General features: G+C 48.6%; 1 protein-coding gene across 3 annotated transcripts in view; it reads left to right on the top strand.

Moving 5' to 3' along the window:
- Positions 1-26,479, top strand: part of LOC115120570 (microtubule-associated tumor suppressor candidate 2 homolog) — a 105,209-nt gene that overhangs the window by 60,817 nt on the left and 17,913 nt on the right. For all 3 annotated transcript variants that reach the window (XM_065003733.1, XM_065003735.1, XM_065003734.1), the window contains exon 7: positions 24,021-24,349. In XM_065003733.1, coding sequence (XP_064859805.1) covers positions 24,021-24,349 — 329 coding nt within the window. The remainder of the gene's footprint in view (positions 1-24,020; positions 24,350-26,479) is intronic.

The raw sequence follows: 26,479 nt of genomic DNA, 5'->3' as shown, positions 1-26,479 counted from the left end.
ATTACATGGTCTGTAACCTGACTCATTATGTCTAGGGGTCTTAGTTACATGGTCTGTAACCTGACTCATTATGTCTAGGGGTCTTAGTTACATGGTCTGTAACCTGACTCATTATGTCTAGGGGTCTTAGTTACATGGTCTGTAACCTGACTCATTATGTCTAGGGGTCTTAGTTATAGTTACATGGTCTGTAACCTGACTCATTATGTCTAGGGGTCTTAGTTACATGGTCTGTAACCTGACTCATTATGTCTAGGGGTCTTAGTTATAGTTACATGGTCTGTAACCTGACTCATTATGTCTAGGGGTCTTAGTTACATGGTCTGTAACCTGACTCATTATGTCTAGGGGTCTTAGTTATAGTTACATGGTCTGTAACCTGACTCATTATGTCTAGGGGTCTTAGTTATAGTTACATGGTCTGTAACCTGACTCATTATGTCTAGGGGTCTTAGTTATAGTTACATGGTCTGTAACCTGACTCATTATGTCTAGGGGTCTTAGTTATAGTTACATGGTCTGTAACCTGACTCATTATGTCTAGGGGTCTTAGTTATAGTTACATGGTCTGTAACCTGACTCATTATGTCTAGGATGTCTTAGTTATAGTTACATGGTCTGTAACCTGACTCATTATGTCTAGGGGTCTTAGTTATAGTTACATGGTCTGTAACCTGACTCATTATGTCTAGGGGTCTTAGTTATAGTTACATGGTCTGTAACCTGACTCATTATGTCTAGGGGTCTTAGTTATAGTTACATGGTCTGTAACCTGACTCATTATGTCTAGGGGTCTGTAGTTGACTCATTATGTCTAGGGGTCTTAGTATAGTTACATGGTCTGTAACCTGACTCATTATGTCTAGGGGTCTTAGTTATAGTTACATGGTCTGTAACCTGACTGACTCATTATGTCTGTAACCTGGGTCTTAGTTATCTTAGTTACATGGTCTGTAACCTGACTCATTATGTCTAGGGGTCTTAGTTATAACCTGACTTATGTCATGGGTCTGTAACCTGACTCATTATGTCTAGGGGTCTTAGTTATAGTTACATGGTCTGTAACCTGACTCATTATGTCTAGGGGTCTTAGTTATAGTTACATGGTCTGTAACCTGACTCATTATGTCTATGTCTAGGTCTGTAACCTGACTCTTATGTCTAGGGGTCTTAGTTATAGTTACATGGTCTGTAACCTGACTCATTATGTCTAGGGGTCTTAGTTATAGTTACATGGTCTGTAACCTGACTCATTATGTCTAGGGGTCTTAGTTATAGTTACATGGTCTGTAACCTGACTCATTATGTCTAGGGGTCTTAGTTATAGTTACATGGTCTGTAACCTGACTCATTATGTCTAGGGGTCTTAGTTACATGGTCTGTAACCTGGTCTAGGGTCTTAGTTATAGTTACATGGTCTGTAACCTGACTCATTATGTCTAGGGGTCTTAGTTATAGTTACATGGTCTGTAACCTGACTCATTATGTCTAGGGGTCTTAGTTACATGGTCTGTAACCTGACTCATTATGTCTAGGGGTCTTAGTTACATGGTCTGTAACCTGACTCATTATGTCTAGGGGTTATAGTTACATGGTCTGTAACCTGACTCATTATGTCTAGGGGTCTTAGTTATAGTTACATGGTCTGTAACCTGACTCATTATGTCTAGGGGTCTTAGTTATAGTTACATGGTCTGTAACCTGACTCATTATGTCTAGGGGTCTTAGTTACATGGTCTGTAACCTGACTCATTATGTCTAGGGGTCTTAGTTATAGTTACATGGTCTGTAACCTGACTCATTATGTCTAGGGGTCTTACTCATTATGTCTAGGGGTCTTAGTTATAGTTACATGTTATAGTTACATGGTCTGTAACCTGACTCATTATGTCTAGGGGTCTTAGTTATAGTTACATGGTCTGTAACCTGACATGGTCTGTAACCTGACTCATTATGTCTAGGGGTCTTAGTTATAGTTACATGGTCTGTAACCTGACTCATTATGTCTAGGGGTCTTAGTTACATGGTCTGTAACCTGACTCATTATGTCTAGGGGTCTTAGTTACATGGTCTGTAACCTGACTCATTATGTCTAGGGGTCTTAGTTACATGGTCTGTAACCTGACTCATTATGTCTAGGGGTCTTAGTTATAGTTACATGGTCTGTAACCTGACTCATTATGTCTAGGGGTCTTAGTTATAGTTACATGGTCTGTAGTTACATGGTCTGTAACCTGACTCATTATGTCTAGGGGTCTTAGTTATAGTTACATGGTCTGTAACCTGACTCATTATGTCTAGGGGTCTTAGTTATAGTTACATGGTCTGTAACCTGACTCATTATGTCTAGGGGTCTTAGTTACATGGTCTGTAACCTGACTCATTATGTCTAGGGGTCTTAGTTATAGTTACATGGTCTGTAACCTGACTCATTATGTCTAGGGGTCTTAGTTAGGGGTCTTAGTTACATAGTTACATGGTCTGTAACCTGACTCATTATGTCTAGGGGTCATAGTTACATGGTCTGTAACCTGACTCATTATGTCTAGGGGTCTTAGTTACATGGTCTGTAACCTGACTCATTATGTCTAGGGGTCTTAGTTATAGTTACATGGTCTGTAACCTGACTCATTATGTCTAGGGGTCTTAGTTACATAGTTACATGGTCTGTAACCTGACTCATTATGTCTAGGGGTCTTAGTTACATGGTCTGTAACCTGAATGAATGTGTGCATTTGTGAGAAATCAGCATATGCACCTCAATGTTGAATGTACTGTGCCCAGGGAGAGAGCAACCTTACCTTGGTCCAGGGCCAGCTCTGTCTCTCTTGACCTCTGGGTCGGCCAGTCCAAGCAAATTATTATTTCTTCAGATGGTGCTGAAACTTAAATATGTACAAAAAAGAAAAGGCCTTCCCAAACTAAAGACTCAAAAAACTAACGAAAGCCCTCAAACAAAACGAGTTGGTTCCCCAAGCTGCCACTGTGACATCACCTTAATTGTCAGTACCTGATGTGCTTATCAAGCCTTGGCTCAGCACCTAGACCTGGTTGCTGCCCTCTGGTGGTGGAGTGTGGAAGTGTATCCTGGAGAGTGTGTTTGTCTATGTCCTAACACTAACCTTCCCCTCCACATCATAACAGGGGGAAGAGTAGGAAGTGCCATCACGTGACAGACACCCCCTGACTCACATTTGATCATATGCCCCATTCACTACCACACCCTCCCATGTGCTCCAATGCGTATCTTGTCATTATTGATTAGGTGTTGTTGGGACATCAATATCTATTAGCATGAATTAAATTCATAAACCCCCAACAGAATGTCAGTGGCATTGAATCCCAGCCATCTCTATGGTCCAGTGTTTATCTGTGCCTCATCATCCATATACCCCCTGTGGTGTGTATTCCACGCTGATTCTCCAGACGGTGAAAAGAGCAGCTGAAGGATGGAAATGGACAGCCATTCACAGGCTGCCTGTACAGCCACCCTGTAGAACAGTGTCACTCATCAGTATTCTGAGGCGTGTGTGTTTGTTTAATGTGTGACAAATGCATCCCTTTCACAGACGCCACCCTCCCAGTGAATAGGCTTAACACAGCACCTGCCACAGAGGGAGAGATGGAGATAGAAGGAATAGAAAGAGAGAGAGGAGTGATGGGAGAGGGGTGGAGAGAGGGGAGTGATGGGAGAATGGGAGTGGAGAGAGGGGAGTGATGGGAGAGGGGTGGAGAGAGGAGGGGAGGAGGGGTGGAGAGGGGAGTGATGGCAGAGGGGTGGAGAGGGGAGTGATGGGAGAGGGGTGGAGTGATGGGAGAGGGGTGGAGAGAGGGGGTGGAGAGGGGAGTGATGGGAGAGGGGTGGAGAGGGGAGTGATGGGAGAGGGGTGGAGAGGGGAGTGATGGGAGAGGGGTGGGGCCTCCTGCTTTCAAGGATCCACATTTTTCTTCTCTCCTTTATCTCTGCTCTCCCATCAGTTAGAACCTCAGTATGAACCATCTGCATCCTCCCACCTTCTCTTCTCCTTTTCTTCTCTCCTTTATCTCTGCTCTCCCATCAGTTGGAACCTCTGTATGAACCATCTGCATCCTCCCACCTTCTCTTCTCCTTTTCTTCTCTCCTTTATCTCTGCTCTCCCATCAGTTGGAACCTCGGTATGAACCATCTGCATCCTCCCACCTTCTCTTCTCCTTTTCTTCTCTCCTTTATCTCTGCTCTCCCATCAGTTGGAACCTCTGTATGAACCATCTGCATCCTCCCACCTTCTCTTCTCCTTTTCTTCCCTCCATCCATCCGTCCATCCTCCCCCTCACATGTTCACCCTGGGCGTGAAGGAGAGCGAGATGTTATTCTCATGTCCCTCCCACTTGCCGCTCTGCGCACACTCCTCCCTCCTCTCCTCCCCTCCTCCCTCCTCCCTCCATCCCTAGCAGCATCTCTCTGTGTGTTTTCTTCACAGTACTATCGAAAGAACCAATGTGAGATACACAGAGATGCCGAGGCTGAGCTTTGTCTAACCGTGTGTTTGTGTGAAAGAGAACCTCTAACGCCTATTGGTCCCAAATGCTGCAGTGTGTGTTTGTTGCAGTGTGTGTGTCTGTGTCCGCGGCTGTGTGTGTGTGAGGCATCACTAGGGGACATTGCATACTACCGCTGATCCTCTGAAGAAGAGATTATCTTCATCATCATCGTCAGTGTTTCTGCCTACATTTGTTCCTTTCTCTCTGAGGATTCTACTACAGACTAGACCTGGACTATCTCTCCATACTGTTACTGCCTCTACTGCAGGTGGCAGAAAAACAATGCTATTTTTGGCGCCATTTTCTCTTGTTTTCCATTGGCTGGGGGTACAGCTCGAGTGTAATTTTTTTCCCCTACGCTCCTGCACTCATTCACAGCTCCTGTAGCTCTCTCTCGCTATCTGGGAGTGGTGTAGCTCTCTCTCTCCCTCCATCTGGGAGTGGTGTAGCTCTCTCTCTCCCTCCATCTGGGAGTGGTGTAGCTCTCTCCCTCTATCTGGGAGTGGTGTAGCTCTCTCCCTCTATCTGGGAGTGGTGTAGCTCTCTCCCTCTATCTGGGAGTGGTGTAGCTCTCTCTCTCTCTGCTATCTGGGAGTGGTGTAGCTCTCTCTCTCTCGCTATCTGGGAGTGGTGTAGCTCTCTCTCTCTCGCTATCTGGGAGTGGTGTAGCTCTCTCTCTCTCGCTATCTGGGAGTGGTGTAGCTCTCTCTCTCTCGCTATCTGGGAGTGGTGTAGCTCTCTCTCTCTCGCTATCTGGGAGTGGTGTAGCTCTCTCTCTCTCTCGCTATCTGGGAGTGGTGTAGCTCTCTCTCTCCCTCTATCTGGGAGTGGTGTAGCTCTCTCTCTCCCTCTATCTGGGAGTGGTGTAGCTCTCTCTCTCCCTCTATCTGGGAGTGGTGTAGCTCTCTCTCTCCCTCTATCTGGGAGTGGTGTAGCTCTCTCTATCTGGGAGTGGTGTATCTGGGAGTGGTGTAGCTCTCTCTATCTGGGAGTGGTGTAGCTCTCTCTCTCTCTCGCTATCTGGGAGTGGTCTAGCTCTCTCTCTCTCTCTCGCTATCTGGGAGTGGTCTAGCTCTCTCTCTCTCTCTCGCTATCTGGGAGTGGTCTAGCTCTCTCTCTCTCTCTCGCTATCTGGGAGTGGTCTAGCTCTCTCTCTCTCTCGCTATCTGGGAGTGGTCTAGCTCTCTCTCGCTATCTGGGAGTGGTCTCTCTCTCTCTCGCTATCTGGGAGTGGTCTAGCTCTCTCTCGCTATCTGGGAGTGGTCTAGCTCTCTCTCGCTATCTGGGAGTGGTCTAGCTCTCTCTCTCTCGCTATCTGGGAGTGGTCTAGCTCTCTCTCTCTCGCTATCTGGGAGTGGTGTAGCTCTCTCTCTCTCGCTATCTGGGAGTGGTGTAGCTCTCTCTCTCTCGCTATCTGGGAGTGGTGTAGCTCTCTCTCTCTCGCTATCTGGGAGTGGTGTAGCTCTCTCTCTCTCGCTATCTGGGAGTGGTGCTAGCTCTCTCTCTCTCGCTATCTGGGAGTGGTGTAGCTCTCTCTCTCTCGCTATCTGGGAGTGGTGTAGCTCTCTCTCTCTCGCTATCTGGGAGTGGTGTAGCTCTCTCTCTCTCGCTATCTGGGAGTGGTGTAGCTCTCTCTCTCTCGCTATCTGGGAGTGGTGTAGCTCTCTCTCTCTCGCTATCTGGGAGTGGTGTAGCTCTCTCTCTCTCGCTATCTGGGAGTGGTGTAGCTCTCTCTCTCGCTATCTGGGAGTGTGGTGTATCTGCTCTCTCTCTCTCGCTATCTGGGAGTGGTGTAGCTCTCTCTCTCTCGCTATCTGGGAGTGGGGAGTGTCTCTCTCTCTCTCGCTATCTGGGAGTGGTGTAGCTCTCTCTCTCTCGCTATCTGGGAGTGGTGTAGCTCTCTCTCTCTCGCTATCTGGGAGTGGTGTAGCTCTCTCTCTCGCTATCTGGGAGTGGTGTAGCTCTCTCTCTCTCGCTATCTGGGAGTGGTGTAGCTCTCTCTCTCTCGCTATCTGGGAGTGGTGTAGCTCTCTCTCCCGCTATCTGGGAGTGGTGTAGCTCTCTCTCTCTAGAGACCCTCTATCTGGGAGTGGTGTAGCTCTCTCTCTCCCTCTATCTGGGAGTGGTGCAGCTCTCTCTCTCTATCTGGGAGTGGTGCAGCTCTCTCTCTCTCGCTATCTGGGAGTGGTGTAGCTCTCTCTCTCTCCCTCTATCTGGGAGTGGTGCAGCTCTCTCCATCTATCTGGGAGTGGTGTAGCTCTCTATCCGGGAGTGGTGCAGCTCTCTCTCCCTCTGTCTGCGTGTGGTGCAGCTCTCTCCCTCTATCTGGGAGTGGTGTAGCTCTCTCTCTCCCTCTATCTGAGAGTGGTGTAGCTCTCTCTCCCTCAGAGTGGTGTAGCTGCTCTTTTGGACTTGTTTTTTTGGGAGTCTTTTTCTCTTGTTCCCTCCTTTTCTTCACCTGTACTGGAGGAGTATCTACCTAGAGACTAACCTAGTCTGGAGGAGGATCTACCCTAGAGACCAACCTAGTCTGGAGGAGGATCTACCCTAGAGACCAACCTAGTCTGGAGGACTATCTACCCTCGAGACCAACCTAGTCTGGAGGAGTATCTACCCCAGCGACTAACTTAGTCTGGAGGAGTATCTACCCCAGAGACGAACCTAGTCTGGAGGAGTATCTACCTAGAGACGAACCTAGTCTGGAGGAGTATCTACCTAGAGACTGGAACCTAGTCTGGAGGAGGATCTACCCTAGAGACCAACCTAGTCTGGAGGAGTATCTACCTAGAGACTAACCTAGTCTGGAGGAGTATCTACCTAGAGACTAACCTAGTCTGGAGGAGTATCTACCTAGAGACTAACCTAGTCTGGAGGAGTATCTACCTAGAGACTAACCTAGTCTGGAGGAGTATCTACCTAGAGACTAACCTAGTCTGGAGGAGTATCTACCTAGAGACTAACCTAGTCTGGAGGAGTATCTACCTAGAGACTAACCTAGTCTGGAGGAGTATCTACCTAGAGACTAACCTAGTCTGGAGGAGTATCTACCTAGAGACTAACCTAGTCTGGAGGAGTATCTACCTAGAGACTAACCTAGTCTGGAGCAGCACCTACCTAGAGACTAACCTAGTCTGGAGCAGTATCTACCCTAGAGACTAACCTAGTCTGGAGGAGTATCTACCTAGAGACTAACCTAGCCTGGGGGAGTATCTACCTAGAGACTAACCTAGCCTGGGGGAGTATCTACCTAGAGACTAACCTAGCCTGGGGGAGTATCTACCTAGAGACTAACCTAGCCTGGGGGAGTATCTACCTAGAGACTAACCTAGCCTGGGGGAGTATCTACCTAGAGACTAACCTAGCCTGGGGGAGTATCTACCTAGAGACTAACCTAGCCTGGGGGAGTATCTACCTAGAGACTAACCTAGCCTGGGGGAGTATCTACCTAGAGACTAACCTAGCCTGGGGGAGTATCTACCTAGAGACTAACCTAGCCTGGGGGAGTATCTACCTAGAGACTAACCTAGCCTGGGGGAGTATCTACCCTAGAGACTAACCTAGTCTGGAGGAGTATCTACCCTAGAGACTAACCTAGTCTGGAGGAGTATCTACCTAGAGACCAACCTAGTCTGGAGGAGTATCTACCCTAGAGACTAACCTAGTCTGGAGGAGTATCTACCCTAGAGACCAACCTAGTCTGGAGGAGTATCTACCTAGAGACCAACCTAGTCTGGAGGAGTATCTACCTAGAGACCAACCTAGTCTGGAGGAGTATCTACCCTAGAGACCAACCTAGTCTGGAGGAGTATCTACCTAGAGACCAACCTAGTCTGGAGGAGTATCTACCTAGAGACCAACCTAGTCTGGAGGAGTATCTACCCTAGAGACCAACCTAGTCTGGAGGAGTATCTACCCTAGAGACTAAAGACTAGAGACAGTGGATTGTTCCCTCCTTTTTTCTTTGCTTCTATACTAGAGGAATCTCTCACCAGAGACATGTTATGGTCTCCTAGACTCTCTCTGTCTAACTTCCATGTGAAGTTGACAGCCAAAGGATTGTTCCGGAATCTCCAACTCCTCTCGGGATGCAAGAAGACCACGGTGGTGTTCCATGCAGGTCTGAGACACACACACACACACCTCATCACTCCATCCATCGTACCCCTCTGTTGTCTTATCTCCCACGTTCCCTATTCCTACCCCCGTGCCGCGGCAGCCATTGTTGCCTTGCAGTCCTTCTTTACCAGGGGGTTCTCTCACTGTTGTGTGTAGCCGCCATGTCTACAAATGAGATGCCACTCTGTGAGTCTGTGTCTGTGTGTGTATTTGTGTGTGTGTTTTCTACACTAGTGGCTCCACCATAGCGTGGTGGTGAATAGCCGGCAAGGCAGAGGGCTTCTTCTAACCGTGAAGCCCAGAGGGCCTTGACTCCCATGGTACTCAGACACACAGCCTCATCTGGCTCCTAGTAGCCTGACCATCGTTCTGTCATTAAACCACTATGTTAAGACTGTCTGGAACAGGCCTTTTCTTTGTGTTCTGTGTCATTGTATCTATTATAAAGCAGTACTATGGGCCGGCATGCTGGTTTTGTGCCAATCACAAGCTTGACTCCTCCCTATATCTGTTTCAAATGGTTATACATCTATTTACTGAGTCGTTTTTTCTTGCTATTTAGTCTTTGGCATTTCGTCTGTTGAAACCTGTACTTTAGCCTGACCTGCTGTTTTTGTATTCAAACTAGACTACACATCTGGCTGCGTTCTATTTCTGTTATTAAATGGTTATATCTCTACCGGCTAGAATAATACTAGTTGCCAAGCAGTGAAATGGTGTCATATTACGGTTTTACTATTACACGTGTTGTTTTGTATCCAAGCTCAGGCTGCACGTGTCTGTCTGAGGGCGGCCTCCATCTTAGTGGTTTAGAGACCCACTACTCTGCTGTGAGAGAAATGTAGGTTACAGCAGGCTTTAGTCACTGCCTGCTCTGCGGCAAGGTTGCCCATTCGTGCAAGAGCTAATCTCAATGTTTTTTCAGCGTTCGCCTGATGAGGGAATTATCTGGTGGAATGAGGACAGAATATTCCAAAGGAGGGACCAGGGAGAGACGTTCCCTTTCTGAAATCTGTCTGGTGTACTGGAGAGAGTAGTGGTATTTTGGGAGCGATAAGATTATACATTCTCTAAAGGAATGTTTATATTCTCTAATGAATTCAGCCAGCCATGCCTTCTGGTTCTCATATTTATGTGATGAACAGATATCAAATCTATGTTATTTTTATACCAGGCAACCTGTTTTTAGGGATGTAGGCTAATTTAAAACAGGTCAGTAAGCATTTCTGTACAGGCATACTGCTGGGCAGACTCAATCAGTGGAGCACTATAAGGACCCCAGTTCAGTGTTGCTAGGCACACATGTGCTAATGACACCCCATGTTCTCTCACGCACTCCACACACCGACCACAGGAGGTCTGTGGCACCTTAATTAGGGAGGACGGCTTGTGGTAACGGCTGGTGCCAAATAGGTGGAATGGCATCAAATACATCCAACACACATGGTTTGATGCCATTCCATTGGCTCCGTTCCAGCCATTATTATGAGCCGTCCTCCCCTCAGCAGCCTCCGCTGACGTCGATATTTCTCCATGTGTTGCCATGGATACAGCCAGGTTGGGAGTTCAGTCACAACGTTAGGCGAGCGACACGGTCTACGAGGCCCCAGTTATTGCAGTTAATGAACTTTGACTGGACTGCCGGTGGGCCAGGGGTCCTTCTAGATTTTCTAGGAGTCTGTAGCCGTATCACCGGGGATGTGTTCACTTGCGCCTGCATCTCAACTGACACCCTGTTCCCAATATAGGGCCCTGGTCAGAAACAGTACACTATATGGGGTACAGGGTGGTACATGAGAAGTGCTCGGCCTTATTGGGGGCTTGGTTTATTTACAATGTGTCTTACACTTCGGTTTCTAATCATACTTATATTCCATAGTCATTACATTACATTTCATTACATTTAAGTCATTTAGCAGACGCTCTTATCCAGAGCGACTTACAAATTGGTGCATTCACCTTATGACATCCAGTGGAGCAGCCACTTACAATAGTGCATCTAAATCTTTTAAGGGGTGGGGGGGGAGAAGGATTACTTTATCCTATCCTAGGTATTCCTTAAAGAGGTGGGGTTTCAGGTGTCTCCGGAAGGTGGTGATTGACTCCGCTGTCCTGGCGTCGTGAGGGAGTTTGTTCCACCATTGGGGGGCCAGAGCAGCGAACAGTTTTGACTGGGCTGAGCGGGAACTGTACTTCCTCAGTGGTAGGGAGGCGAGCAGGCCAGAGGTGGATGAACGCAGTGCCCTTGTTTGGGTGTAGGGCCTGATCAGAGCCTGGAGGTACTGAGGTGCCGTTCCCCTCACAGCTCCGTAGGCAAGCACCATGGTCTTGTAGCGGATGCGAGCTTCAACTGGAAGCCAGTGGAGAGAGCGGAGGAGTGGGGTGACGTGAGAGAACTTGGGAAGGTTGAACATCAGACGGGCTGCGGCGTTCTGGATGAGTTGTAGGGGTTTAATGGCACAGGCAGGGAGCCCAGCCAACAGCGAGTTGCAGTAATCCAGACGGGAGATGACAAGTGCCTGGATTAGCCGCTTCCTGTGTGAGGCAGGGTCGTACTCTGCGGATGTTGTAGAGCATGAACCTACAGGAACGGGCCACCGCCTTGATGTTAGTTGAGAACGACAGGGTGTTGTCCAGGATCACGCCAAGGTTCTTAGCGCTCTGGGAGGAGGACACAGTGGAGTTGTCAACCGTGATGGCGAGATCATGGAACGGGCAGTCCTTCCCCGGGAGGAAGAGCAGCTCCGTCTTGCCGAGGTTCAGCTTGAGGTGGTGATCCGTCATCCACACTGATATGTCTGCCAGACATGCAGAGATGCGATTCGCCACCTGGTCATCAGAAGGGGGAAAGGAGAAGATTAATTGTGTGTCGTCTGCATAGCAATGATAGGAGAGACCATGTGAGGTTATGACAGAGCCAAGTGACTTGGTCTATAGCGAGAATAGGAGAGGGCCTAGAACAGAGCCCTGGGGGACACCAGTGGTGAGAGCACGTGGTGAGGAGACGGATTCTCGCCACGCCACCTGGTAGGAGCGACCTGTCAGGTAGGACGCAATCCAAGCGTGGGCCGCGCCGGAGATGCCCAACTCGGAGAGGGTGGAGAGGAGGATCTGATGGTTCACAGTATCGAAGGCAGCCGATAGGTCTAGAAGGATGAGAGCAGAGGAGAGAGAGTTAGCTTTAGCAGTGCGGAGCGCCTCCGTGATACAGAGAAGAGCAGTCTCAGTTGAATGACTAGTCTTGAAACCTGACTGATTTGGATCAAGAAGGTCATTCTGAGAGAGATAGCGGGAGAGCTGGCCAAGGACGGCACGTTCAAGGGTTTTGGAGAGAAAAGAAAGAAGGGATACTGGTCTGTAGTTGTTGACATCGGAGGGATCGAGTGTAGGTTTTTTCAGAAGGGGTGCAACTCTCGCTCTCTTGAAGACCCAATTTGTAAGTCGCTCTGGATAAGAGCGTCTGCTAAATGACTTAAATGTAAATGTAAATGTAAGACGGAAGGGACGTAGCCAGCGGTCAGGGATGAGGTGAGGTAAGGGAGAAGGTCTCCGGAAATGGTCTGGAGAAGAGAGGAGGGGATAGGGTCAAGCGGGCAGGTTGTTGGGCGGCCGGCCGTCACAAGACGCGAGATTTCATCTGGAGAGAGAGGGGAGAAAGAGGTCAGAGCACAGGGTAGGGCAGTGTGAGCAGAACCAGCGGTGTCGTTTGACTTAGCAAACGAGGATCGGATGTCGTCGACCTTCTTTTCAAAATGGTTGACGAAGTCATCTGCAGAGAGGGAGGAGGGGGAGGGAGGGGGATTCAGGAGGGAGGAGAAGGTGGCAAAGAGCTTCCTAGGGTTAGAGGCAGATGCTTGGAATTTAGAGTGGTAGAAAGTGGCTTTAGCAGCAGCGACAGAAGAGGAAAATGTAGAGAGGAGGGAGTGAAAGGATGCCAGGTCCGCAGGGAGGCGAGTTTTCCTCCATTTCCGCTCGGCTGCCCGGAGCCCTGTTCTGTGAGCTCGCAATGAGTCGTCGAGCCACGGAGCGGGAGGGGAGGACCGAGCCGGCCTGGAGGATAGGGGACATAGAGAGTCAAAGGATGCAGAAAGGGAGGAGAGGAGGGTTGAGGAGGCAGAATCAGGAGATAGGTTGGAGAAGGTTTGAGCAGAGGGAAGAGATGATAGGATGGAAGAGGAGAGAGTAGCGGGGAGAGAGAGCGAAGGTTGGGACGGCGCGATACCATCCGAGTAGGGGCAGTGTGGGAAGTGTTGGATGAGAGCGAGAGGGAAAAGGATACAAGGTAGTGGTCGGAGACTTGGAGGGGAGTTGCAATGAGGTTAGTGGAAGAACAGCATCTAGTAAAGATGAGGTCGAGCGTATTGCCTGCCTTGTGAGTAGGGGGAAGGTGAGAGGGAGAGGTCAAAAGAGGAGAGGAGTGGAAAGAAGGAGGCAGAGAGGAATGAGTCAAAGGTAGACGTGGGGAGGTTAAAGTCGCCCAGAACTGTGAGAGGTGAGCCGTCCTCAGGAAAGGAGCTTATCAAGGCATCAAGCTCATTGATGAACTCTCCGAGGGAACCTGGAGGGCGATAAATGATAAGGATGTTAAGCTTGAAAGGGCTGGTAACTGTGACAGCATGGAATTCAAAGGAGGCGATAGACAGATGGGTAAGGGGAGAAAGAGAGAATGACCACTTGGGAGAGATGAGGATCCCGGTGCCACCACCCCGCTGACCAGAAGCTCTCGGGGTGTGCGAGAACACGTGGGCGGACGAAGAGAGAGCAGTAGGAGTAACAGTGTTATCTGTGGTGATCCATGTTTCCGTCAGTGCCAAGAAGTCGAGGGACTGGAGGGAGGCATAGGCTGAGATGAACTCTGCCTTGTTGGCCGCAGATCGGCAGTTCCAGAGGCTACCGGAGACCTGGAACTCCACGTGGGTCGTGCGCGCTGGGACCACCAGATTAGGGTGGCCGCGGCCACGCGGTGTGGAGCGTTTGTATGGTCTGTGCAGAGAGGAGAGAACAGGGATAGACAGACACATAGTTGACAGGCTACAGAAGAGGCTACGCTAATGCAAAGGAGATTGGAATGACAAGTGGACTACACGTCTCGAATGTTCAGAAAGTTGAGCTTACGTAGCAAGAATCTTATTGACTAAAATGATTAAAAATGATACAGTACTGCTGAAGTAGGCTAGCTGGCAGTGGCTGCGTTGTTGACTTTGTAGGCTAGCTGGCAGTGGCTGCGTTGTTGATTCGGGGGCTAGCTGGCTAGCTAGCAGTGTTGATTACGTTACGTTGCGTTAAAAGAACGACAATAGCTGGCTAGGTAACCTAGAAAATCGCTCTAGACTACACAATTATCTTTGATACAGAGACGGCTATGTAGCTAGCTATGTAGCTAGCTACGATCAAACAAATCAAACCGTTGTACTGTAATGAAATGAAATGAAAATGTGATACTACCTGTGGAGCGAGGCGGAATGCGACCGGGTTGTTGAGTTCTAATCGGTAGACGTTGGCTAGCTGTTGGCTAGCTGTTGGCTAGCTAGCAGTGTCTCCTACGTTAAGGACGACAAATAGCTGGCTGCGTTGTTGATTCAGGGGCTAGCTGGCTAGCTAGCTAGCAGTGTTGATTACGTTACGTTGCGTTAAAAGAACGACAATAGCTGGCTAGGTAACCTAGAAATCGCTCTAGACTACACAATTATCTACACAATTATCTTTGAAACAGAGACTGCTATGTAGCTAGCTATGTAGACGGTGGGCGTTAGCTAGCTGGCTAGCTGCTGGGCAGATACGTTAGGACGACGAAATACGATAATTACGCAATTATCTTTGATACAGAGACGGCTATGTAGCTAGCTAAGAAGAAATTGCTAAATTGCTAAGATTAGTCACCTCAAGGTTGTCAGAGAGATAACGTCTAATACTGAGAACAGTCGGTAAAGATGTTCTGTGAAGCCCATTATAGGCCAGGCTAGCACACAGACTCTCTCCCTCCTGCCTGTGGCCCAGCAGGCTTTTCCATGGGTGTATCCAATGCTGCTGACGCCACATCTGTTAAGTAATGTACATCAAAATCCTCATTTGACAAATCTGCTGCAGATGCAGTTTCCGGATTAATGCCATCAGATTCGCACTTTTCATTTTTCCAGATTTGATGTTTCATCTGAGCACAGCAGGGGGCATCTTTAATCCCACCCAGATTAAGACTACGGGCTACTGTGTGTGTGTGTGTGTGTGTGGGTGTGTGTGTGTGCACAAGTGATGGGTACTGTTTACTGCCTCTGGCTGGCACATCAAACCCTTTTTGAAACGTATTCCCAACCGAACTGAAACCATGTTGGTGTTTGAGGCTACTGTAGTTTGCCAGAATGTAGAGAGAGAGTTGGACAGAGAGCCAATCCCTCATAAACTGTACAGTATTAATTACACTCCTGACTGCTGCTCCAATGGGCTGGCAAATTAAAATACAACTCACTTCATAGGATTAAGACTGGATTACTGTGTGTGGGTGTGTGTGTGTTGGGGGCAGTAGCTTTTCCACCCAGATCAGATTTTCACAGTGCTGAGCTGTGTGTGTGTGTGTGTGTGTGTGTATATGTGCAGGGGGTCATAATTTTGGCTATAGCTTTTGCACACTGCTCAATGCTTTGAAAGGCTGATCTGGGTGGAAAAGATACTGCCCCCAACACCCACACACACACACACACACACACACACACACACACACACACACACACACAGTAATCCAGTCTTAATCCCTCCTATGAAGTGGCTTGCATTTTTGCCACCCAGCCCATTGGAGCAGCAGTCAGGAGAGTGTAATTAATACTGTACAGTTGATGAGGGATTGGCTCTCTGTCCAACTCTCACACTCTACATTCTGGCAAACTACAGTAGCCTCAAACACCAACATGGTTTCAGTTCGGTTGGGAATACGTTTCAAAAGGGTTTGATTTATTCAGATGACAGATCTAACACACACAGCCACACACGCCATCCTCAACTAAAAGACACCCTCTCCGCTCGTCTTCTTCCTCCTCTCATCCAGCCCCTCATCTCTCCCTTTCAGTAGCACCTCTTAACGTCTCCTCTAGACACTGATCTAAGATCAGTTTCGTGTTTCTCCCCATGATAGTCATGACTTGTGGAGGAAAAGCTGATCCTAGATCTGTGCCCAACTTCCATCCAGAGACTTTTATTCCTAACTTGTAAATTATGTTCCAAATTGCACCACCTTCTCTACTAAATAGGGAGTAGGGTGCCATTTGGGATGCACATAATATCCCACTGCATGCTAAGTGGCTAACTGACTGACATCTCTCTCACAGACTGGGCCCTGAACCTCTATCAGCCTGCATGGCAGATCCCAGGTACACACTCTGCAAAATGTCTGCTTGACTCTTTTTCCCTCCAGAAAGGAGAACGGAGAAAAAACAAGCACGAGACATTTTGTAAAAGGTGACGATATGTTGCTGAATATGATGGAAATAGCCATATCTGAAGCTCCTCCCAGTAAACAGAAATACTACTGGCAAACATGTTATATAATAGTGGTCTATATATTGGTCCAGTGACATCCGCCTCTTAGGCAGATCAGATAAACCTCCATGACCTTTGTTTTGGTTCTCTTTAGGAGTTTCCGCCCTCATTGAAGTAAACCGAGATGATTGTCATAAATTACAGTTGTTTATGCTTCTGAATGAAGACTATTCATGTGGGGTGTGTGTGTGTGTGTGTGTGTGTGCGTGCCTACTGGGAGGATGTTTTGGTTTCCCCTCCCTGGTGTGTTAAAAGAGATTTAGCGATTAGCAGTCACCCACAGGATGCCCCTCTGTGTGTGTGTGGGTGTGGTGTTGCCTTTTGGGTGCTGTGGTAGGCTGTGAAAACACAGGATGAAAGTAGGCACCGCTCCCCCTGTTAGCTCAAGCCATGCATGGGGACATCCAGACTGGCGGTGGGGCGACATGCTCGAGGAAGCGTTGAAACTCTGTGTGTGTTACGGATAGTCTCTAGTCGTGTGTGTTACGGATAGTCTCTAGTCGTGTGTGTCCCAGGGTGTGGGGAAGTTGACCACAATGCCATTAGAAGAGGCAGACACACTGACAGAGTGCTAATTACCCACTAACACACACACACACGTTTCATACTCCAGCATGTTCCACCACTGTCTGTCCAGGTGTCCCTATGCACACACATACTGATGCATTGAATTTAGAAACAGAAAATGCATGACAAGAAAATATTTATAACCCAAATGGCAGATTAGTGTCAAACTGTTAATAAATGGATGTTGACTAATAGGATAATGCAATGTAATTGGAGATTGGATTAGTAAATTGTTTGATATGAGTGTGTCTGAGCCCATGCTGGTTATTCTAGAACTAGGCGGATTGAGTTTGAGCTCCATGCTGGTTATTCTAGAACTAGGCGGATTGAGTTTGAGCTCGAGCTCCATGCTGGTTATTCTAGAACTAGACAGATTGAGTTTGAGCTCCATGCTGGTTATTCTAGAACTAGACAGATGGAGTTTGAGCTCCGTGCTGGTTATTCTAGAACTAGACAGATGGAGTTTGCGCTCCATGCTGGTTATTGTAGAGCTAGAGTGATGGTGTTTGAGCTCCATGCTGGTTATTGTAGAGCTAGACAGGTGGTGTTTCAGCTCCATGCTGGTTATTGTAGAGCTAGACAGATGGTTTTTGAGCTCCATGCTGGTTATTGTAGAACTAGACCGATGGTGGTTATTGTAGAGCTAGACAGATGGAGTTTGAGCTCCATGCTGATTATTGTAGAGCTAGACAGATGATGTTTGAGCTCCATGCTGGTTATTGTAGAACTAGACAGATTGAGTTTGAGCTCCATGCTGGTTATTGTAGAGCTAGACAGATGGTGGTTATTGTAGAGGCAGATGGAGTTTGAGCTCCATGCTGGTTATTGTAGAGCTAGACAGATGGAGTTTGAGCTCCATGCTGGTTATTGTAGAACTAGACAGATGGAGTTTGAGCTCCATGCTGGTTATTGTAGAGCTAGACAGATGGAGTTTGAGCTCCATGCTGGTTATTGTAGAACTAGACAGATGGAGTTTGAGCTCCATGCTGGTTATTGTAGAGCTAGACAGATGGTGGTTATTGTAGAGACAGATGGTGTTTGAGCTCCATGCTGGTTATTGTAGAGCTAGACAGATGGAGTTTGAGCTCCATGCTGGTTATTGTAGAGCTAGACAGATGATGTTTGAGCTCCATGCTGGTTATTGTAGAACTAGACAGATTGAGTTTGAGCTCCATGCTGGTTATTGTAGAGCTAGACAGATGGTGGTTATTGTAGAGACAGATGGTTTTTGAGCTCCATGCTGGTTATTGTAGAGCTAGACAGATGGTGGTTATTGTAGAGCTAGACAGATGGAGTTTGAGGTCCATGCTGGTTATTGTAGAGACAGATGATGTTTGAGCTCCATGCTGGTTATTGTAGAGCTAGACAGATGGAGTTTGAGCTCCATGCTGGTTATTGTAGAGCTAGACAGATGATGTTTGAGCTCCATGCTGGTTATTGTAGAACTAGACAGATGGAGTTTGAGCTCCATGCTGGTTATTGTAGAGCTAGACAGGTGGTGGTTATTGTAGAGACAGATGGTGTTTGAGCTCCATGCTGGTTATTGTAGAGCTAGACAGATGGAGTTTGAGCTCCATGCTGGTTATTGTAGAACTAGACAGATGGTGGTTATTGTAGAGACAGATGGAGTTTGAGCTCCATGCGGGTTATTGTAGAGCTAGACAGATGGAGTTTGAGCTCAATGCTGGTTATTGTAGAGCTAGAGTGATGGTGTAGGCTTGGGTTGATACAGTAGATCAAAACCTCATACAGTACAGTGTGTGTGCATGTTTTTGTTCCAGCCCTGTCTAAACTGAGGTCTAAGATTGAAGACCATGATTAGTTGATTATTAGACTCAGATGTGTTAGTGGGGGGCTGAAAAACCTGCTGACACTGTATCCCTCTAGCACCAGAACTGCCCATCAAGGTGACACATGAAGCCTGTTTCTATGACTGAGGGGTTATTGACAGTGTGGTGGCCATAAGGGGGCAGTGTCACAGTGTTTAACCCTCTTAGGGAGAAGGTCACAGCTCAGCTGGTGTGGTGATGGGACTCCCATAGTGTTATAGCACTCTGCCTCTCATTGAGTTGACTGTGTCAGGTGGACATCTTTATATGCAAACACTAGTAAAGAGAGCTTTACTAACACCATTTATATGTGATAGCTTTAGGGAAAGATAGAGATGGTTGATCTGGCATTATAGATATGATGAGTATGAGGATCAACATGAAGTATCAGGGATAACTCTATTGACAGTCTGCCATCGGGTCAAGAGCTGTGGCCAGTTTTCCCTCCTAATAAAACACGGCATGCAGCTTCAGTCAGGCATGAAATCTCCATGGTCCACTTTGCTCTGAGACAGCAAAATACATAGGAGAGGGATGGAGGGAGAGGAGAAGAGATGGCAAAATACATAGGAGAGGGATGGAGGGAGAGGAGAAGAGATGGCAAAATACATAGGAGAGGGATGGAGGGAGAGGAGAAGAGATGGCAAAATACATAGGAGAGGGATGGAGGGAGAGGAGAAGAGATGGCAAAATACATAGGAGAGGGATGGAGGGAGAGGAGAAGAGATGGCAAAATACATAGGAGAGGGATGGAGGGAGAGGAGAAGAGATGGCAAAATACATAGGAGAGGGATGGAGGGATGAGGGAGAGAGAAGAGATGGCAAAATACATAGGAGAGGGATGGAGGGAGAGGAGAAGAGATGGCAAAATACATAGGAGAGGGATGGAGGGAGAGGAGAAGAGATGGCAAAATACATAGGAGAGGGATGGAGAAGAGATGGCAAAATACATAGGAGAGGGATGGAGGGAGAGGAGAAGAGATGGCAAAATACATAGGAGAGGGATGGAGGGAGAGGAGAAGAGATGGCAAAATACATAGGAGAGGGATGGAGGAGAGGAGAAGAGATGGCAAAATACATAGGAGAGGGATGGAGGGAGAGGAGAAGAGATGGCAAAATACATAGGAGAGGGATGGAGGGAGAGGAGAAGAGATGGCAAAATACATAGGAGAGGGATGGAGGGAGAGGAGAAGAGATGGCAAAATACATAGGAGAGGGATGGAGGGAGAGGAGAAGAGATGGCAAAATACATAGGAGAGGGATGGAGGGAGAGGAGAAGAGATGGCAAAATACATAGGAGAGGGATGGAGGGAGAGGAGAAGAGATGGCAAAATACATAGGAGAGGGATGGAGGGAGAGGAGAAGAGATGGCAAAATACATAGGAGAGGGATGGAGGGAGAGGAGAAGAGATGGCAAAATACATAGGAGAGGGATGGAGGGAGAGGAGAAGAGATGGCAAAATACATAGGAGAGGGATGGAGGGAGAGGAGAAGAGATGGCAAAATACATAGGAGAGGGATGGAGGGAGAGGAGAAGAGATGGCAAAATACATAGGAGAGGGATGGAGGGAGAGGAGAAGAGATGGCAAAATACATAGGAGAGGGATGGAGGGAGAGGAGAAGAGATGGCAAAATACATAGGAGAGGGATGGAGGGAGAGGAGAAGAGATGGCAAAATACATAGGAGAGGGATGGAGGGAGAGGAGAAGAGATGGCAAAATACATAGGAGAGGGATGGAGGGAGAGGAGAAGAGATGGCAAAATACATAGGAGAGGGATGGAGGGAGAGGAGAAGAGATGGCAAAATACATAGGAGAGGGATGGAGGGAGAGGAGAGAGATGGCAAAATACATAGGAGAGGGATGGAGGGAGAGGAGAAGAGATGGCAAAATACATAGGAGAGGGATGGAGGGAGAGGAGAAGAGATGGCAAAATACATAGGAGAGGGATGGAGGGAGAGGAGAAGAGATGGCAAAATACATAGGAGAGGGATGGAGGGAGAGGAGAAGAGATGGCAAAATACATAGGAGAGGGATGGAGGGAGAGGAGAGGGATGGAGAGGGATGGAGAGATGGCAAAATACATAGGAGAGGGATGGAGGGAGGAGAGGAGAAGAGATGGCAAAATACATAGGAGAGGGATGGAGGGAGAGGAGAAGAGATGGCAAAATACATAGGAGAGGGATGGAGGGAGAGGAGAAGAGATGGCAAAATACATAGGAGAGGGATGGAGGGAGAGGAGAAGAGATGGCAAAATACATAGGAGAGGGATGGAGGGAGAGGAGAAGAGATGGCAAAATACATAGGAGAGGGATGGAGGGAGAGGAGAAGAGATGGCAAAATACATAGGAGAGGGATGGAGAAGAGATGGCAAAATACATAGGAGAGGGATGGAGGGAGAGGAGAAGAGATGGCAAAATACATAGGAGAGGGATGGAGAAGAGATGGCAAAATACATAGGAGAGGGATGGAGAAGAGATGGCAAAATACATAGGAGAGGGATGGAGGGAGAGGAGAAGAGATGGCAAAATACATAGGAGAGGGATGGAGGGAGAGGAGAAGAGATGGCAAAAGAGATGGAGGGAGGGAGGAGATGGCAAAATACATAGGAGAGGAGAGGGAGAGGAGAAGAGATGGCAAAATACATAGGAGAGGGATGGAGGGAGAGGAGAAGATGGCAAAATACATAGGAGAGGGATGGAGGGAGAGGAGAAGAGATGGCAAAATACATAGGAGAGGGATGGAGGGAGAGGAGAAGAGATGGCAAAATACATAGGAGAGGGATGAGGGAGAGGAGAAGAGATGGCAAAATACATAGGAGAGGGATAGGAGGGAGAGGAGAAGAGATGGCAAAATACATAGGAGAGGGATGGAGGGAGAGGAGAAGAGATGGCAAAATACATAGGAGAGGGATGGAGGGAGAGGAGAAGAGATGGCAAAATACATAGGAGAGGGATGGAGGGAGAGGAGAAGAGATGGCAAAATGAGGAGGATGGGGAGAGAGAGATGGCAGAAAGGGAGGGGAGAGATGGAGGTAGAAAGGGAGGGGAGAGATGGAGGTAGAAAGGGAGGGGAGAGATGGAGGGAGAAAGGGAGGGGAGATGGAGGGAGAAGGGAGGGGGAGAGATGGAGGTAGAAAGGGGAGGGGAGAGATGGAGGGAGAAAGGGAGGGGAGAGATGGAGGTAGAAAGGGAGGGGGAGAGATGGAGGGAGAAAGGGAGGGGAGAGATGGAGGGAGAAAGGGAGGGGGAGAGATGGAGGGAGAAAGGGAGGGGGAGAGATGGAGGGAGAAAGGGAGGGGAGAGATGGAGGGAGAAAGGGAGGGGAGAGATGGAGGTAGAAAGGGAGGGGAGAGATGGAGGTAGAAAGGGAGGGGGAGAGATGGAGGTAGAAAGGGAGGGGGAGAGATGGAGGTAGAAAGGGAGGGGAGAGATGGAGGTAGAAAGGGAGGGGAGAGATGGAGGAGAAAGGAGGGAGAAAGGGAGGGGAGAGATGGAGGGAGAAAGGGAGGGGAGAGATGGAGGGAGAAAGGGAGGGGGAGGGAGAAAGGGAGGGAGAAGGGAGGGAGAAAGGGAGGGGAGGGAGAAAGGGAGGGGGAGAGATGGAGGGAGAAAGGGAGGGGGAGAGATGGAGGGAGAAAGGGAGGGGAGAGATGGAGGGAGAAAGGGAGGGGAGAGATGGAGGGAGAAAGGGAGGGGAGATGGAGGGAGAAAGGGAGGGGGAGAGAGATGGAGGGAGAAAGGGAGGGGAGAGAGATGGACGGAGAAAGGGAGGGGGAGAGAGATGGACAGAGAAAGGGAGGGGGAGAGAGATGGAGGGAGAAAGGGAGGGGAGAGAGATGGACGGAGAAAGGGAGGGGAGAGAGATGGACGGAGAAAGGGAGGAGAGATGGACGGAGAAAGGGAGGGGAGAGAGATGGACGGAGAAAGGGAGGGGAGAGAGATGGACGATGAAAGGGAGGGGGAGAGAGATGGACGAGAAAGGGAGGGGGAGAGATGGACAGAGAAAGGGAGGGGAGAGATGGACAGAGAAAGGGAGGGGGAGAGAGAGGGATGAAAGGGAGGGGGAGAGATGGACGGAGAAAGGGAGGGGGAGAGAGGGATGAAAGGGAGGGGGAGAGAGATGGACAGAGAAAGGGGGGGAGAGATGGACAGAGAAAGGGAGGGGAGAGAGATGGACAGAGAAAGGGAGGGAGAGAGATGGACAGAGAAAGGGGGGAGAGAGATGGACAGAGAAAGGGGGGAGAGAGATGGACAGAGAAAGGGGGGAGAGAGATGGACAGAGAAAGGGGGGGAGAGATGGACAGAGAAAGGGGGGGAGAGATGGACAGAGAAAGGGGGGGAGATGGACAGAGAAAGGGGGAGAGAGATGGACAGAGAAAGGGGGGGAGAGATGGACAGAGAAAGGGGGGAGAGATGGACAGAGAAAGGGGGGAGAGAGATGGACAGAGAAAGGGAGGGGGAGAGAGGGACAGAGAAAGGGAGGGGGAGAGAGATGGACAGAGAAAGGGGGGGAGAGAGGGATGAAAGGGAGGGGGAGAGAGATGAAAGGGAGGGAGAGATGGACGGAGAAAGGGGGGAAGAGAGATGGACAGAGAAAGGGAGGGGGAGTGAGATGGACAGAGAAAGGGAGGGGGAGTGAGATGGACGGAGAAAGGGAGGGGGAGAGAGATGGACAGAGAAAGGGAGGGGGAGAGATGGATGAAAGGGAGGGGGAGAGAGATGGACAGAGAAAGGGAGGGGAGAGAGATGGACGGAGAAAGGGAGGGGGAGAGATGGACAGAGAAAGGGAGGGGGAGAGATGGACAGAGAAAGGGAGGGGGAGAGAGATGGACAGAGAAAGGGAGGGGGAGAGAGATGGACAGAGAAAGGGAGGGGGAGAGAGATGGACAGAGAAAGGGAGGGGGAGAGAGGGACAGAGAAAGGGAGGGGGAGAGAGGGACAGAGAAAGGGAGGGGGAGAGATGGACAGAGAAAGGGAGGGGGAGAGATGGGATGAAAGGGAGGGGAGAGAGATGGACAGAGAAAGGGGGAAGAGAGATGGACAGAGAAAGGGAGGGGGAGTGAGATGGACGGAGAAAGGGAGGGGGAGTGAGATGGACGGAGAAAGGGAGGGGGAGAGAGATGGACAGAGAAAGGGAGGGGGAGAGAGATGGACAGAGAAAGGGAGGGAGTGGATGGTTTTGTCTCCTAACTAACTGCACTGTGGCTTGATGCTAATGCACTCCTAATGGATCCTTGGATTCTACCTCGGGCCCATCATTACAGAGCTATCCCAGCATGCACTGCTGCACTGTTTCTTAGCTCCACTGGGGTTTCAGTCGGTGTCTGCTCAGAGACCTTTAGGCGTATCCTCCTGCATGCTAGTGTGTATGTTGTGTTTCTATGTTGTGGAGAGTGGAATGCGAGAGACCATGCTAAACGTCCTGGCCAGCACACTCAACCGACCTTGCTCTCTTTCAGTGGACAAGAACAAGGCTCGGGGGGCGCCGTTGGCGAGGACCCTCTCCCAGACCAGCACCACTACTCAGGTAGGAGGACCCAGCCAACCCCAGCCGCCCCAACCAGACCTGGTCCCAGTCCCTGCCGTCCCTCTCCCAGTCCAGGGACCAGTGGTCTCGGCATCCCGCCCGGCCCGGGCTCTAGTGGAGGCTAAGCCGGCCACGGTGGCCCAGTACCGTGCCCAGTGTGAGAAGAAGAACCAGAGCCTTCAGCAGCTCCGACGGCTCCTGGAGCAGGGCAACCGTCGGATAGAGGCCCTAGCTACCGTGGTGCAGCACCTCTTCACCGAGGTAACACAGGAATATGTCTGGGTTTTACTGCACCTTGGTGTGCTGTTCTGTCACTTTATCCTTACCTGCATGTACAAATGACCTGGACTAACCTGTACCCTCGCACATTGACTTGGTGCCGGTACCCCCTGTATACAGCCTCGTAATTGTTATTTGTTTTTGTTTATTTAGTCAATATTTTCCTAACTCTATTTTCTTAACTGGATTATTTGTTAATTAAGTAAGAATTTCACGGTAAGGTAACACCTGTTGTAGTCGGCGCATGTGACATAAAATGTGATTTGTTTTGTTGTAGTTAGGTGCTTGGTGAGCTAAAAGGAATGTTCTCGGTCTATTGTAGTAACTATGGCCTTGTTGTTATAGAGGGCAGAGAACCAGATCTGTCCTCTGTGTGTGTTTGAGTAGTGCCATGGATATTATTCATGTAGCAATATAGATATAGTGGGTGTTGGTTGGTTGACTTGCAGAGCTTCTGTTTACATGACTGAGGAGGAGGAGGCAGGAAGGACCGTAAATCTCACCACACCCACTCACCATTTAGGGTCCGTGTCTGTCATCAAATACACAGGACCTTTCCATCCAGAACTATGTATGACTATTGATGAGTGGGTGTCAATGGTATGCTGTGGTTGGCTGAATGTGGATGGCTGCATGTGGTTGGCTGAATGTGGATGGCTGCATGCATGAAGTATCTGTTGTCTCTGCTAAAACAAGCAGTTCAAGCTGTGTGTGTGTGTGTGTTTGTGTGACTACCACCAGTCAAAAGCAGCCTCTCAATCATAACACTGGTGACACTGCTATCCCCTATCAATATCCTACAAAATCCCATCCATATCTTATATAGTGTCCATCTATACGTGGCTTTGGCTTTCTTAGACAAGGATCCTGTTGAACCAAACTGAGTTCCTGGTTCATGTCTTTTGAGGGTGTGTTCTATCAGTGTATTAAGCCAGCGATTGGTCCAGCTAGGCATGTGGGTGTGGCTTGTGTGCATAATACCGCCTGTCACTCACAGAATCCCGGACTTGAATAGGCTGCTGTGTAAATATTTGCAGAGATATTTACCCTCTGTCTTCAGGACGAACATTGGGAAACGCTCATTGTGATCAAGTGACATTTCTTGACAGCACATGTTAAACACAGTAGGATATTTTTAATTATACGCTTTGTGTATTTAGGATTGAGAGGAATCATCCCCAAATTAAAACACGAATTATAGACCATAATCTACTAACACAGAGAGAGAATGAGGTTTCACTACTCTGTAAATCCTTTCATGACAGGCATTTCCACATCAATCTTTGTCATACTTTTAATTATTCTGTTACGGCAGGAACATGTTTGGAATAGCAGTGATAATCTGCTCCAGGCGCCGAAATCCCTGGGCGTTTATAAAGTATACTGGCTCACCTTGCTTTAACAGTTTTATGAGGGCATAGTGAACTTTTCAAATTCTTCATCTGTATGACAACTGGCTAGGGAATGTGCAGCTCACAACCTTTTCCCCCAGATTCTCTCTTTCATTCTCTCTCCGTCTGTTTCATTCTCTTTCATTCTCTCTCCGTCTGTTTCTGTCTCTCTCTGTCTCTCTCCCTCTCATTCTCTCTACCATGTCCTAAAGCTGATTTGGTCCTTAGTTTCTCCTCACACTTACAACATGACAGCAAGTCTCAGTTGTATCTGATATGCTACCCCACATCTGGTATGAATGAAGAACTGTAACATCACGGTTATGTGTTTAAAGGAGGGGGGGGGGGGAGAGGCAAAGATGGATACATGGAGATGGAGGGAAGGCTGGTCTACAGCCTTGTGATGTTGACCACGCCTACCGTCTGCTGACCCTACCTGACCAGAGGTGTTACACACACTGAGCTTCACATTAACACACACCGTCTGTCTGTCTTTCTGAGTGGTGTTATAGACTGTGTTCTCTCCCATCACTATCTGTCTGTCTGAGTGGTGTTATAGACTGTGTTCTCTCCCATCACTATCTGTCTGTCTGAGTGGTGTTATAGACTGTGTTCTCTCCCATCACTATCTCTCTGTCTGAGTGGTGTTATAGACTGTGTTCTCTCCCATCACTATCTGTCTGTCTGAGTGGTGTTATAGACTGTGTTCTCTCCCATCACT

Source organism: Oncorhynchus nerka, linkage group LG18 (assembly GCF_034236695.1).
Source record: "Oncorhynchus nerka isolate Pitt River linkage group LG18, Oner_Uvic_2.0, whole genome shotgun sequence".
Classification (NCBI taxonomy): domain Eukaryota; kingdom Metazoa; phylum Chordata; class Actinopteri; order Salmoniformes; family Salmonidae; genus Oncorhynchus; species Oncorhynchus nerka.
This window is presented reverse-complemented; position numbering and strand designations above follow the sequence as displayed.